Source organism: Xiphophorus maculatus, chromosome 10 (genome assembly GCF_002775205.1).
Source record: "Xiphophorus maculatus strain JP 163 A chromosome 10, X_maculatus-5.0-male, whole genome shotgun sequence".
In the NCBI taxonomy this organism is placed as follows: Eukaryota; Metazoa; Chordata; class Actinopteri; order Cyprinodontiformes; family Poeciliidae; genus Xiphophorus; species Xiphophorus maculatus.
Genome location: NC_036452.1, coordinates 12,495,136 through 12,510,627, shown reverse-complemented (window position 1 = coordinate 12,510,627; position 15,492 = coordinate 12,495,136). Strand labels below are relative to the sequence as shown.

The window sequence follows — 15,492 nt, the reverse complement described above, 5'->3', positions numbered from 1 at the left end:
TGAGTTAGTTTGACAGATTTACATAATTATAATCATTCATATACGTACTAAATATAACCATTTCCAATTTTATTGAAATTATCACAGTTCTCTATCTCTATTTGAGTTTGCCACTTTTGGCCCCCCATACCACCTCTGTGCCCAACCCCAAATTAAATCATTTGGGGTTCATTTTGGTGAGTTACGAATGTAGGGAATATGAATCTGCATTTTTGTTTCCTTTTTTTGTGCCAAAGTACAGAAGCGTACAAATTCGTTTGCACCCTTTGCAAAGATACATGCAAGCCTTTTGGATATATTTATCAATATTGCAGTTTCATAATAACAGTGAAAATGTTTGATTATTTCATCATTTAATTTAAGTAAATTTTTTCAGAGGGAGAAAAAGTAATCCGTTCTTACTGCATTCTTAAAACTTTTTATTTGCTTCCATGGTCCAGTGTGTTGATCTGACTATAGGCTTTGGATCATATACTTGTGAAAGACCAAGCAATGACCCACTTTCAGTTTTCTGGGAGTCTATCAAATCTTTATTTTAAAGATTTTGCAATGCCTTGCACCCAGTTTGTTACTTAAGGTTTGTGTTGAGCCTTACCTGATCACAGCTCCATTTAAAGTCTCATACAACTTTAATCTTTTCTTTTTTTTTTTTGATGGAGACTTGGTAAACCTCAAAATGGCTCATCTGATTCATTTGAACGGCATGTTCTCTTTTCTCTCCCATTCTGAAGAGAAATAAGTCTGGGTCATGTCAGATTTGAACTCTATTAGCACATTAAATGGGGTCATGGATTAAAAGTTTCAATTTAGAAACTAAACTATATCTGCAAAAGAAATGGGGGAAAACATTTTTATGTTAACGTTAGACTTTTTCCCACTGACTAAATATGCTGAAGATAAAGAGTGGCGCTTTCTGCAATTTCCATTAAGAGATTATGCTGCTGCAATAAAAATGATTTAAATATATATATATATATATATATATATATATATATATATATATATATATATATATATATATATATATATATATATATATATATATATATATTACATGTGTTTTTCAGTAGGGATGCCAATACTTTTGTTTGCAGTCATAAGTATGAGTTAAAGTAATGATGCAGCAACTAAAAAGCATCTTTAAAACAAGAGCAGTGTTAAATTTATCTTTGTTTTTGTGTTTGTTATTTTTTCTTCTTGTTTTGCATGTGTATCTGCTTTTTGTCCAAACGCACAGTTTTAACTTTCACACATTCAAACCAAGTGATGCCTTCAAATGAAAGAAAACCATGCAGTCATATCTTCTGTACCAAGTTGATATTGTATTTTTATATTCTATTTTGTACGCCAGAAAAAAAAAAACATTAAATGACATTTTCAGATAAGAGAAATTATGCCTTATCATGGAAAAAGAATCAGTTTAAGGTCAAACTATCCTTCATGTGCCATCAGTAATACTTATTTCCTGATAAACTGGAGTTCTCTGTTTTAACTTTTTTGAGCCTTTGAGATCAGCATTGCTTGCCCTTTGTGCCTTTTTTTTTGTATACGACAACGAGTGTGACAATTAACAGTGTAGTACAACATTAATCTACTCTTTGGTGCCAAGTTTAGGTTACTAACTGTTACCACTTCTGTGATTATTAACCACTTTAATGGTATCTGTCTCTGCCTCCTTTTTAAAGAATAAAAAGTGTGTCTAAGATGGTAAAAAAAAAAAACATGCTGAATGATGATCTTTTAACTTTTACCTGAGGAATAACTATTTGTTCAAGTATTAAACTCTTAGATGTAAAACTAACAAACTTTGTTGCTTCTTCTCTGTAGCACTTAATTATGCAAAACAGCTTCCTTTCTGCATACTAATCGCCAAATACTCTTTAGATTCACAGAGGATTGAAACAAAAAAACACCAAGTGGACTCTTTAGCCAAGATGCAGGGAAAAGGCCAAACTGTGTTTTTTCCCACTTCTCCTTTTCTGTTTTTTTTTTCTTCTTCCTGTGCAATTCAAGTGGACATCACACACACACACACACACACACACACATCCAAGTGGGTAATAAGAGAGAAGAAAACACCCAGCTCACCATGGTTTCTCACAGGCATGCACATGTTTAACAGAAAAAAGAAGGGGAGGGGAGCTGCAGGTTTGAAGGCCGAGCTGACCGGGGAATTGAAGGAAAATTGATTGTGCAAGCTCGCCCTCGAACATCTGCAAAAGTAAATATTGGACAGGATCACAGTCTGTCCCTAAAGCCTCGGGAAAAACTAAGCTTTAACACCCTACACATGTCTTGGTGACTTACATTTGCTTGAGCTCATCTTTAAATCCCTTTTTTGTACAGTTCAATCCTCATGCTTTTGGAGTTTGAGAGCAAAAATTCCCTTTAAAGTCTCATGTAAAAGTTTCACACGCAGAAAAAAGGAGAAAAAAAGTAGAATCACGTGGGGGTGCTCAGTGGTGAATGCAGCAGTGGGTGGCTCATTCGTCCTCTCCCTGCCCTTCCTGCTTTCATTGTAAAGTTGGGGAGTGGGAGAGGGGAGAAAAAGGGGGGAGGTCTGATATTGAACTTCATGTTTGGAGTTGATCCTGCTCTGTGGCTACAACCCCAACCCCCTGATCACGGACAGTGAAAGGACTTAATGTGACCACTGCTGACAATCCTCTGGACAGGAAGAAGCACGAGTGGAGATAGCGAGAGACGAGAAGAGGGGTGGGGGTATTAAAGTGTGACTGTGTGTGTTGGTGTATGTGTGGATTAAAATGGGTGGGGTCTGCATGAGTGCTGGGGTGGGTATGTGTGTGTGCGTGCTCTCGCCTTTGCTTTTCCTGTTTTCTCTCCAGTTTTGTGCTGTTTTTCATCCCCCCGTTCTCTTGGAATGAGACCCTCTTAAAAGCAGCTGGTAATGTATTCTGCAGTCAGCTCTCAGCACGGCCAGCACCGGGGGCCCAGCGTTCCCACAGCTCCCACAGCTCACAATTGAAGTGTGACTGTGCGCATGTGTGTGTCAGTGTCTGCGTGAAGCAAATAATAGAAGAGAGAGAAAGGGGAAGACAGGTTGGTTCAACATGTGCCTTTCACAGATTTCTTCCAGTTTGGCTATTTTGTTTGTCAAACTTAAATGTACCAAATCTAGTTTTGATGTCAGACAAAAATGGCCTGAGTACATACCAAAAGTATTTTGTTAATGTTGTTTATTTAAAGGGAAAAAGTTATTCAACTGCGCCCTAAGTGGGAAAAAAAAAATCTCTGTGATTTTTAAATCATTTGCCTGTCATTTACATTTTCTTTAGAAAGTTCAATTCAATTTCACTAAAGCCACACCTTGGCCTCTTCACCAGCACACTTGTTGCTGACCACATGAAGTAGGCTAAAATATCTCAAAACCCATTCAATCAAACAAAAATAAATAATACAAGAACAAATGGTCATCCCTAACTATCCTATTTATTAAAGATTGCCCCTAAAAGGAAAAGCTTGTTGTTCTACTTATTAAGTGGGATTACTGGCAATAAGCCTTTTACATTTTAAGGAATTTAGCCACATCCTTTTATGCAGAGTTGATTTGGGGTTTTCTTGGATGATAGGTCTGTTTAGTGTCATATCATAGCATCTCAATTGGATGTAGGCCCAGCCTTGGATTAGGCCACTTCAAAATCTTCACTTAGTGTTTTGTTGAGGTCAAGATCACCAACTGATGTCTGGACATTCTCCCAAAAGGTTTTCTGATAAAGAGCCGAATTCAATGGTTACATCAATTACAAAACACAGTAATTTCAGACCACCACCGTGTTTGACTGTGATAATAATGAAACAGCTTCAACTTAACTGTGTCTTAAGTCCACACAACATTTTCATGAGCTTTGGGGAGGATGTTTTCGGCAAATGTGGCCCAGAACTCTGTGTTCTTTTATGGTTAGCAGTGGTTTTAACCTTTAAGCTCTCCTGTGGGGGCCATTTTATACCCAGTCTGCTTCTGCTTTTTTAATCATAAACTCTGACCTTAACTGAGGTAAAGGAGGCTTGCGGTGCTTCAGATGTTGTCCTGGGTTCTTCTATGACCTCATGGATGAGTCGTTGTTGTGCTTCTGGACTAATTTCCTTAGCAGTAGGTTTACGTCAGTAATTTAAGTGATTTCTCCAGTCAATTAATGAAGCAATTAATCGGCTTGGATGTGACGAGCGAAACTGCACTGAACCTGCCAACAAAATGTGATTAATCCCAACTTAAAACCGAGTTTTATTTTGACTCTGGCTATCTTTGCATGGTATAGAAAGTTAATAGATGATCTGATATATTTAGGTTTTGACCAAACAAAACAGAAAAATAAGAAATCTGTAAAGGGACATCAATATCTTCACAGCACTGTATGAATTCACTTAATGAAAAGCTCCAGATTTCTTCTGCCTGGTAAATATTTGATGACTGAGCGGAGGAGGAGTGATTTTAGTCCTGTAAGCTGCTCAAAAGTTGTATTTCAAACCCGTCTTTCTCCCCTTTCTCTCCCTTGTCCTCTTCCCATGTAAATAAGGCCAACTCCCCCTAACTCCACACACCCCTCGGAGGCAGTTTAAAGACCCAACACTGTCTCCTTGTCAACCAGCTTACACTGGGGTCCTGTCGTGGCCTCTCTGTCTTTTGTGTTTGGGAGCTCAAAGAGACAGAATGAAAGAGAGAGAGGGATAGCTGGAGAGAGAGAGAGAAAAAGTAGGAAGCAAGGAGGGAGAGGATGAAAAGTTCCTGAAAAAGATAACAAAGATGACATCACAGCTATTTCATCCAACAAGTAGAAATGTGGTTTGTATCCCAGTGATGATGATTAGCCAGAAGCACAAAATGTGTTCTAGCTCCATCTGAGAGCAGAGAGAGAGGCCCACAGCTGAATGGCGCATTGTGGGAAAGACAGTGGGCACACTGGGCAGTAACACAGAACACTAACTCACACATCATGCCAGAGAGTCTGAAAACACCCACACTGGGCGACAATGGCAAACTTCATCGCTTCGTTTGGCCCCTTCTGAATACACACACACAATGGCCGCATCCAAATAAGACACTCTGTTATTTGTGAAATTCAACACACTGCATTCCTTCAGAGTCTCTGTCCCTTTGACCGGCAGCAGATGTCCGCCTGGGCAGGGCTGCGGTGAACCTGCGTCTTCACATATGCACATGCAGGAAGGATGTTCTGAATGAGGGTTGGATCATAAAGCCTACAATGAATCATATGGAAGTTGTCTTTAAATCAATTGAGCATTTCTACCCCAATTTCTCACGTTACGCTATCTTATCTCATTTCTGCATGTTCTGGACCCCAATAAACTAAATCACTTAATCAAATCAGGCCTACTTAGAAAGGAGACTGAGGAGGACCAGGATAAACAAGTCTGACCCAATGTTTCTCGTCTCATCTGGACTGCTGGCTCTTTGCTGCTTCCCTGTGTAGCATGTCAGGAACTACAGCTGCTTTCAGGATGCGTTTAAAAGCTGAAACAGGTAGGAGAAAGAACATGAAGGAATACAAACCTGTATCCCCTAAGGAAAATGCCTACACAGAGTTTTGGATGATCTGTCAAGTTCTTAAAGTTTTCATTTCCATACAGATGGATTTAAAATGAATAAGTACCAGCCTGCTTAATAATAGTTGTCCTTTTTGAAAAAAGCATGTCTTAATAATCTATGTTGAAATTATAGGACAGCATCTCATTATGTCAAGATAAGAATTTAGTTGTGATATTATCAGATTCTATCTTGTTTTTAAATTAAAGCACTATTTCATGTTTACCCAAATCCATCACATTTTCAAAAATAAGATTGAAGCTCATTAATGATAGACATCTAAATCAAAGTTTTGAAATATTTAATAATTATTATTTAGATATATCAAAAATAATTAGCATCATCATGACTTACAGTTATGTCTAGGACTCTAGTTTTTTCATTGTGACAATAGATCCTCTTATTAAAAATTGCCATTTGCAACATGCTATAAATATGACTTGACAAGCATTGATCGTTTTGTATAAAAAAATAAACACAAACAATGACAACAACAATTATATTAAGATTTCATATCCACTGAAGAACATTTTTGGCAAAACAAAAAAAAAAATTGAAATATTTTAATCAAGATTACTCAAACTGAGTGAAACAAATTTATTTGTAATATTCCGATAGCAAAATCAAAGAAACAATTTATGCACAATGAGTTTCATAGTGGTTGCTCTTTCTTAATTTGAATATGAGGAATTGTTTGTTTGCTTACAAAATCAACATAAATAATTTTAGGTATACACGAGTCATGAATATATTAGCAGAACGTAAACTTTAGTGCCTTTTTTATCCAGAAAACCCGGAATATATATATCCAAGAAGGATTTGCCACTCGCAACATGGCGGATGCTCTGTCGTATCATTTTTACGGAGCAACGATATATGCTCTTCCGTTTCAAAGAGCCACTGAGTTATCGTAAATTTGTTCGTGAATTTATTGAAGAGGGAAAAAAATTAAAATTTGACACTTTAAGTTCACTGCGACTTTTAATATGTAGGCATTACATTATACATAGTGAAATATTTTTTGGGGGAATGGGAGTTTTAATTTTAAGTTTGAACATCTTGGTTTTTGACGTAACAGTTTGTTACCGGTGATCGCTTTACGGCAGAGCGTGCTGCTGGAGGTCAGGGACATGATCACACGAGAATCTCGGTAGTTTCTTGGTAGTAAACGTTGATTTCGTAAGAAAGATTATCCTGGAATACAGAATATTCTCGCATTGGATATTTTCTCCTGGTGTTGGAAAAATCCAGCGGCACGTTTTTACTTTGTGTTACGACATCTCTTGCTAAGGTTAGCCGCCTCGGCTCAGCTAGCTTCTTTTAGTTTACAGGCTCCAGTCTTAGTCTCCAGAGAGGGTTACAGCCATGGACAACAACTCTCAGGGCTCGGGAGGATTCAAAGGTGGGTTAGGGGGTCTGTTTGGTGGCGGTGGTGCTCCTGAATACTCCAACACAGAGCTCGCCGGTGTCCCACGTAAGTACCCTGTGATGCTAGCTGCAACAACAGTGTAATGTTAGCTGCTGTCACATTGCTCACATGCTGGGTGGTGCAGATGGTTTTTAAACTTCGGATTGCTTCTGTATTCCAGTGACAGGAATGAGTCCTCTTTCACCGTACCTCAACGTCGACCCTCGTTACCTGGTTCAGGTAGATTTCATCTCACTATTCCCATGAAAAACTGTTGAGTTTTATTTTCTTCCTGTCTGTGCTAATCTAAATTGCTTGTGTCGCAGGACACGGATGAGTTCATTTTACCAACAGGGGCCAACAAGACAAGAGGGAGATTTGAACTGGCCTTCTTCACCATTGGAGGCTCATGCATGACAGGTGAGTAACACCAAGTTGTCAGCTTTTGAGAGGAGCTTGGAATGGGTTTCTTAGCAAAAACAAACAAACAAAAACATCAGTCAAGTGACTGTTTTAAAGATCTACAAAGTAGACTAAAAATTAAGACAAATGTTGAAGCTGAAATTCTTGGTTGAATTTATGTCCCTTAAAATCACAGAAATTTATTAATTGCTAATTCTTATGTTAAAATGTTAACGGCGTTTAAATCAGAAATGTTTATGTGGTTACGTTATTTTTCAAATAAAATTGCAGGTATATCGTTCAATTTACAGACATTTTCTCCCAAAGAATAATTTAGGACAATTGTGTTTTAAAAGGTTTTATCCACAAATGTATAAAAGTATCTAAAATAAGGTGTTTCTGTGCTGTTGCTATAGTGCAGCTATTTATTATTTAATCCTATCTGTGTCGAACATTTAATTTCTAATTGCAGTTTTACATTCATATCAAAGTCGAGTCTAAATAAAGTCGAATTCTAACAAGGCTCGGTTGCCTTCACTTTCATCCTGACGGCTTATTTCAAAAAACAATCCTGCCATGCGTTCCAATGCCAACAAAACCACTGCTGTTCATCTGTAAACCTTATCTATTTAAGTGGGAACAAATTGCTGCTGAAGTCCGTAAATTTCTTTCTGTGTTGAGCAGAAATAATACTTACAATGTTGAGAATATTTTACTCAAAATTTGCGTTTCAGTGTATTCACACTGGAGTTAATGTCTTGCCTCACTCTAACACAGGAGCCACACTGGGAGCTTTAAATGGTCTGAGGATGGGCTTGAAGGAGACGAGAGACATGGCATGGTCCAAACCTCGCAACGTACAGTAAGCATGGGCACAGTCCACTCTATCGAATATGCTGCCTTGCAAAAGTATTCACACTTTTTCCATAAAACGAGATTTGTGAAGTTCACAAGTAGCAGTTGTCCCTGGACAGATTCTCCTACATGAATTGTGGCTCGGAGATGAAATGCATAAGGTTACTTCTGAAGAGAATTGGAATGATTACATGTGTATGCCACACTTTTCAGATTTTTCTGTTTTTATGTGTCCCTTTGCTTCCATTTCGTGGTTATGAACTGCATTGTGTTGGTCTGTAACATAAAATACCTGTAAAATACACAATAGTTTGTGCTTGTAATGTGAGGAAATGATGAAAAACGTAAAAGCTGTGAAAACTGTTGCAGAGTACTGTATGTTTATTTCCTCTTAAATCATTTCCCCTCTAAATGTTTTTACCTTTTCTTCACCAGAATTCTGAACATGGTGACCAGGCAGGGGGCTTCGTGGGCCAACTCTCTAGGCTCTGTCGGTAAGATTAGAATGAAAACTTAACAGTCACCAAACCAAACGTTTTAAGGTTTTTTTAAATCACCCTTGCTAAGTCTTGTCTTTTTAACTCTGGTGCTTTTTTTGATGTCCTTGCAGCTCTGTTGTATAGTGCTTTTGGTGTGGCGATAGAGAAAGCCAGAGGGGCAGAAGATGACATTAACACGGTGGCTGCTGGCACGTTAACAGGGATGCTCTTCAAATCCAGCGGTAGGTGTCTCTGCTTGGGTCATTAATTTACTGAATTATGATTCAAAGGTCATCTTGTTTGTAATAGTATGCTTTTCTTATTTTTTCTTTTTTTTTTTTAGCATTTTTCATCAATGTAATCTACATTATAAAGATATAACCATTCTCAAAATAAAAATGAAAAGTAATGTTATTTTAATTGGAAACCTGAAAGCGTTTATACTGTTTTTTTTTATTAAATGTGGAGCTAAATGAAGGAGTTTGGAGTTTATTTGTGAATTTTCTGGGTGCAAACTTGCCTGATTTTATGCAGTTTTTGTGTGTCAACTTACTATTTATTTAATTTCAACATTAAAAAAATTAAGCTTTCCTGATTATGATAGAACCAATACTTGAGTTTTACAGAGACATCATCTAGAGATACCAGTTATTTTGAAACAGAATATGCTCTCTTGTCTTTCTCCTTTTGGATTGTCCAACGGAAATTAGCCTCTGGATCATATCATATTTATATCCCAGGGCAACAGGAAGTCATGAATGACTTAAAATTTTGCATAAACTTTGATCAACTTATTACATTCATGTTCATTTAGTAAATAAAAAAGCTTCAGTTAGATTTATTTTATCTTTATTGTTAAGAGTTAAGAGTTTTCACATAACACATTCGTTCTCAGTTGTAAGAGGGAGTTGGAGAAGCTACGCAGGAAATTCATGTTTTTCCTATTTTGAAGAGAAATTAGCAACTTTTTAGTTTATATTTTAATGACATTGTTGAGGTGCTAATTATGAATATAAAAATATTTGTTTTATATTAAAAAGAAACACCTTTTCTTGAGGCGTTTTCTCCCTGCTTCGTAAATGATCTCAAACAGTGTTCTTTTCTGACATCTCATGTAAAAGATGAATTTATTATTCACTATTCCAATGGAAAGCTGTGGTAGGTAACAAGAAGATAGTAAATTTACATAGACGACGAAAATAATAGGTTGGGCATGTTGTAACAAACAGTTGACAGAGTAATAATTATGCAGATTCTAAGATGATCTTTAGAAAGCCTCTAAAGCTCAAACTGAGCAGATCTCTTTGAGTTCCCATCCTGAGGTTAGGTCTTATTCACTGAACACCTAAAATTATGTCTAATGATCATTTTCAGAGATGATGATGATGATGATTCCATTTATTTTTTCTCTCAGGGGGATTAAAGAGCGCGGCCCGTGGAGGTCTGGTTGGTTTAGCCGTATCCGGTGCCTATGCTCTTTACAACAACTGGGATCATCTCACCGGCTCCTCGCCCTCGTCCCGGCTCTACTAGCCTCTTCCATGCTGTAGCTACTTTATACTTAGGTCCAAGTATCTGGAGGACACAGCCTTTAACCACAAACTGCTAGGTTTGAGTTAAATTCGGTGTTCTTTTCCCGACTCTGTCACTCGCCCTGAAGCATTCTGGGAATTGAGAGAAAAGTTAATTCCTCTGGAAATCCAGATCATTTGTGTTAGTCCCGATCAGTGAGAATATGGTATGAAATCCTGACACTTAGTTTTATTGTTTATGAATGAGTCGTCCATCTCCAGTGATGCTACGCTGAGAGAGTGTGCTGACATTTAGGTTAAATGAGCCAATTTATAGGACGGCACCCGGTGTGTGGTCCAGACGAGGTATTTTCAGACTGAAAGACTCGCCACCTGTAAAAATGGAACAAATCCTGATGGGCTGATGACTTGTATTTATTAAAATGTATGTTAGTGGTTTCTGCTCTGTGAGAGAGGAAGTCACTGTAAAGCTGTACGGGAACTGCTTACTTTTCATGTTTCTCCATCAAGTACGCTGTTTGATAAAGTGAAATAAAATGAAACGGAAATGTTCACAAATATTCAGCTTTTTATCACTTTTATTGCAGAAAGTAACTTGTAAATGCCGATGTACGTAAATGAAAACTAGCTGCACGTTTAAAGGTCATATTTACATTGTGAAGTGTTTGCTTCACAATGTAGTGAAGGAAAAAGGAATGGTGTAAGGGAGCAGAGGTTAGGTTTGCTGAGTCAGCAGGGCCCTCTCAGTGCAGGAAGAAGTCCCTGATGCGGGTCGCCTCTATCCAGGGGATGTAGGCCGTGGTGCGGGTGAAGACGCTGGGTTTGTTCTCCACGGTGCAGCCGATGGGGCCAAAGCTCACCACGCCGTGCACCTCCCAGCGATCACGGCCAAGCTGGCACAGCAGAGGACCACCTGAGTCGCCCTGAAAGGAAGAAAGCCATGAAAAACGCCATCTGATAGACACACAGTTCCCGCAAACGATGGGGAGTCCTTACCTGACATGCTGCAGGTGGGCCCTCGGTGTCCCTGAACCCGGCACAGATCATGGAGTCCCGGACACGGTCGCCCCAGAACTTCTTCTGCTTGCAAGTTTTGAAGTCGATGATGGGCAGACGGGCTTGATTCAGCGCTTCTGCCAGGGAGACGTTCTCCTTCCCACCTGAAACGTGTTTATAGAGTGAGTAACATTTTAATTACAGTAATAAAATCTACAAACGTTGTCAGTAATTCACTTCAGAGTGAAACTCCTATACATTCACACACCCAGTCGGGTAAATTTTATGATTAGATGTGGTTCATCTTGAAAGAAACTGTTACAACGATGCTGTTAAGAAAGGGATTTTTTAATATGGAAATGTCATCATGACTGCCAACTTGACAATTATCCAGCCAACAATTTAAGGCCTCAGAGTCTGGAGGAAAGATTCTTCAAATTCGTGCTCTGAATGTCAGCAGGATAATTTGCAAACTGGATGGACTCATCACTCCTAATGCACAAACAATAAGGATTTTAGTGACTCAATCTTCAGTAGAGTGGTAGGGGCTTTGGGATGATGCCAAAGAGATAGTAAACTGCAGAAAATGTAGATTAGTGGGAATTTCATCATTGTAAAATTTAGGGATGCATCGATGTAACATTTTGGGCTGATATTGACACCAGATACTAATATTGCTGTCATGACTGATGACCAGTATTGTATATATTTCTCTACTCTTTTTTTATCGCCATTTAAAAAGAAAGAAACCACCACGTCGCTTCTCTGCTTCAGTTAAACGTGCTGCATCACTATCATATGACTGAATCCCTTCTCCTCCTGAGACGCACATACGAATGTTAACGAGATGGAATCACTTAATAACTTCGGCCGATTCCGATATGTTTAAAAATGACTAACATCTGCCAACACTGACATTAATGTCGATATGTTGTTCATCCCTAGTAATGTTAAACAGCAAAATCCCATCTGCCTGTTTTAGTGTTAGTATTGTTAGTGCCCTACTTTTCCTCAGTGTCTGAGCCCCTCGTCCCACCCTGACTCACCTCTGGTGTCTCCCCAGCCCGTCACCCAGCAGTAGTGCCCCGGTTTGAGGGGGCTCTGCTTGCGCGGCAGGCAGGCATAGCGGATGAAGTTTGAAGGCAGGATGTCCGTGCCGGCCTTCACCAGCGCGATGTCGTAGTCCAGCTCGCTGTGAGTAGGATAGCGGAAGTTCTCGTGCCGGTAGATCCTCTTGATGGGGAAAATCCTCTCTGCAGACTCTGAGCGTTTCAGCTGGTGCTTCCCAAGGACAATCCTCCAGCTCCCTGGATCCTCCGCTTTTCCCCTGAGAGTGTTAGACAAAAATAAAAAATGCACAGTTTTTATTTTGTTATTTTTTATCAGATGTTGCATTTAATTCATACAAACTTGCAGTTTCTTTAAGGTGTGAGATTTATGGAGTGTTTCTTACTTTTGGAAGCAGTGAGCTGCAGTTAGCACCCAGTTCTTATGGATGAGAGTTCCTCCACAGACATGAATGTAGTGTTTACTTCCTCTGGGTCGAACCTGTGATAGACAACCAGACAGTGCAATCAAATTTTTAGTAAATTTATCTATTTTTGTCTTTTGAATGTAAGCCATGCTGAAAAGGGGAGCAGTAAAAGTCAATAATTAACTCCTGAAATTTTTAGGTTGTACATTAACAGCTTTTAAAGTTCAGGTAGAAATATGTCTGACTTGGATTTAATTTAATGCAACTCTATTTAAATTGACCAAATTTAAATTATGTTAACAGTTATTTGTTTGCTTGTTATGCAATATTAGCTTAATGCTTGTTTTAACAACTATGTTAGATTTTACACAAAATTAAAATGTCAATCTATATTTTATTTCTGATATTATTCCAGTATATTTTTTAAATTGACTACGCTTTATAAACGTTAAATGTCTTAACGTTTGTAAATAGCTCATATCTATCTCTAGGATTTTCTCATGCGTTTCCCTAGTTGTACATTTAGGACAATTAACTCTGCAATTATTTTAATTTTATTTACATTCTACACCATTTTTAGCTACTTAACAAAACCTTGATTTCTAAACAAAGTGTCAAATTAAATTTCACCTGAAAAGAGGATTTTGAACCATCGAGTAACGCCTTTGGCTTGTTTACATTTTTTCCCTTCACTTAACTTTCCAATAAATTTGGATACAACACTCTGTGAATAGACAGCTTCTTTAGCGCTCACATTTTAAGACTTAATCTTCCATTGCTGTTTGTCAGTCACTCTCTGCTGAACTACTGTCACAGGTTGTGTAGGCCATAGCCTTACATTTCTGTTAAATTGCTATTGTTGGTGTTATGTCATATTGATAAATTTTTATTTCTGAAATAAATTAACTTTAATTTAATGCAGTGTACTGATCTGATTCGATAAGAAAATACTGGATGAAATTGTCTTGGGGAAAGTTAATTAACACTGTAAATAAACAGAAACTATGACGTTTTCCTAAAATAGAGAATCCTGTCGGTGTGTTTTACCTGCAGAGAGACCTGCCAGGGCCAGGAGTGAGGTCTGGCCTCATTTCCAGAGACAATCCTCTCAATCATGTTTGGCTTGAAGTGGGGCATGCCACAATCCTGTGGCCAGTCTAAGAGGACAGAACCAACACATTCATACACCACAGAGCTTCTGCATGAGTAATACAAGACTTGTTTTGATGTTTGGAGTTTATTAGTTCTCACCCAGCTGGAGGACTTTGTGTTGTGGCTGTTGTGCTGGGATGAGCGTGTATGCAGCCGCAGGCAGGGATGCCTTGCTCAAAAGCAGCAGCAGCAACAGGGACAGAAACCAGAGCAGAGGAGGTCCTGGTGCAGCCATCGTCTCCCACAGAATCACCAACCGAGCCACAAGCGGGGACTATTTATAGCAAGCAGCACCAAAATGTACGCAAACAGGTACAGTTCTCACACACAAGCACAACAGCAATCCTCCAGCGACAATGAGTTAGTGTCACAACAAAAGCAGAGCGCTGGATAGTTCTCCTGTAGCTTTGAGCTTTACTGCAGCTGAGAAAAAGGGGATATTTTTTTTTCAGCAGAGGCCCATCAGCACTTTCACATCCATATAGAATTCTCCCAGCACACGGACATGCGTCCAAGACAAAGACATCATGGTGTTGTACACAAACAAGTGTATTTGTCACGTGACTGATTGGAGTGACACAGTGGCCTGAATGTAACCTTTGTCATGTTCGATGCAGGACAAGTGCAGCACATAAACTGCAGTCCAGTTTCGTTCTAAATTTCATCACATTACAGCACGAAATGTCAACAGCAGAAGCTACATGTGCTCTGGTGTTCCTGGAGGGCCAATGACTTTATGCCCTCTCCCCATAGATGATCCATCTGTCTTTGTCTTTCTCTGTTTAATCCCATCTCTCTCTTGGACAAAACTATTGAAGGAGCTATTGCTACACTTAATTGTGTGTGCTGTCGTTCATTGAAACTGCTGGATTTTCTCCTACATGATGTCACTAAAGGGGTCGCTGCTGCCATTAACTCTTTACTTTTTCTTTACCATTAAAAGTATTTGTAATATTATGTTGTTTTCCCAATTTCCCTTCAACTTTGACCACCTTTCCTCTCCCTGGCCAAAAAGCATTCGGTCAGCATGACGCTGCCGCCACCATGTTTCACTGTGTAGCTGGTGAGAACACAAAGCAGTTTACCTTCAGATCAGAAAGTTTCGTTTTGACCTTGGCCAATCACATCCTCCATATCGTTTGTGATATTTAGATGGTTTACAGCTTATATATATATATATATGTAGCTTTCTGCAAAGGAGAACTTTCAGAAAAGCTACCAGAGCATAATAATCCCTCCCCACGCTTCACTGTTCATCTGCCTTCCTCCTGCAAACACGGCAAGTGACGTTTATACTGAAAAGTTTTATTTTGGTCTCACCTGACCAGATGACCTCCTCTGGATCATCCAAATAGTGATTGGGAGACTTCAGACAGTACATGTCAGCTTGTTTCTTGACATTACTAATTTACATTCATTTTAATAGCATTGTAGTTGACATATGCCTAGTAAATAGATTTACAACTTTACAAAATATCTACACACAAACATACTTCTGTAAAAAATATGACAACAGTAGCTGCAGTCGAAGCCCCTGGTGAGCAGAGCTTTACTTGCTGAAGTGAATAAAAGAGAATGTGCCCACTCATCTGAATGACAGAGCTTGAATGGTGAGATCTCACCACTGGGGT

General features: G+C 38.8%; 2 protein-coding genes across 2 annotated transcripts; one reads left to right on the top strand and one right to left on the bottom strand.

Moving 5' to 3' along the window:
• The first annotated feature begins 6,259 nt into the window (after nt 1–6,259).
• Nucleotides 6,260–10,799, top strand: timm23 (translocase of inner mitochondrial membrane 23). Its single transcript, XM_005794689.3, has 7 exons — nt 6,260–7,037; nt 7,153–7,211; nt 7,298–7,391; nt 8,151–8,235; nt 8,664–8,722; nt 8,839–8,949; nt 10,122–10,799. The coding sequence occupies exons 1-7, from the start codon at nt 6,929–6,931 to the stop codon at nt 10,238–10,240; spliced, it is 636 nt and encodes a 211-aa protein (XP_005794746.1). The 5' UTR covers nt 6,260–6,928; the 3' UTR covers nt 10,241–10,799.
• Nucleotides 10,800–14,200, bottom strand: LOC102236545 (elastase-1-like). Its single transcript, XM_005794811.2, has 6 exons — nt 13,961–14,200; nt 13,757–13,866; nt 12,689–12,783; nt 12,282–12,562; nt 11,236–11,399; nt 10,800–11,162 (listed from the first exon to the last, which is right to left on the bottom strand). The coding sequence occupies exons 1-6, from the start codon at nt 14,094–14,096 to the stop codon at nt 10,983–10,985; spliced, it is 966 nt and encodes a 321-aa protein (XP_005794868.1). The 5' UTR covers nt 14,097–14,200; the 3' UTR covers nt 10,800–10,982.
• Nucleotides 14,201–15,492: the final 1,292 nt, after the last annotated feature.

Coding starts and splice junctions, on each gene's coding strand:
- timm23 (XM_005794689.3), top strand. CDS start 6,929: ATGGACAACAACTCTCAGGGCTCGGGAGGATTCAAAGGTGGGTTAGGG. Junction 7,212..7,297: donor ACCCTCGTTACCTGGTTCAG/GTAGATTTCATC, acceptor CTTGTGTCGCAG/GACACGGATGAGTTCATTTT. Junction 7,392..8,150: donor TGGAGGCTCATGCATGACAG/GTGAGTAACACC, acceptor ACTCTAACACAG/GAGCCACACTGGGAGCTTTA.
- LOC102236545 (XM_005794811.2), bottom strand. CDS start 14,096: ATGGCTGCACCAGGACCTCCTCTGCTCTGGTTTCTGTCCCTGTTGCTG. Junction 12,784..13,756: donor CCTGGCAGGTCTCTCTGCAG/GTAAAACACACC, acceptor TGTCTATCACAG/GTTCGACCCAGAGGAAGTAA. Junction 11,163..11,235: donor GCCCACCTGCAGCATGTCAG/GTAAGGACTCCC, acceptor TCTTCCTTTCAG/GGCGACTCAGGTGGTCCTCT.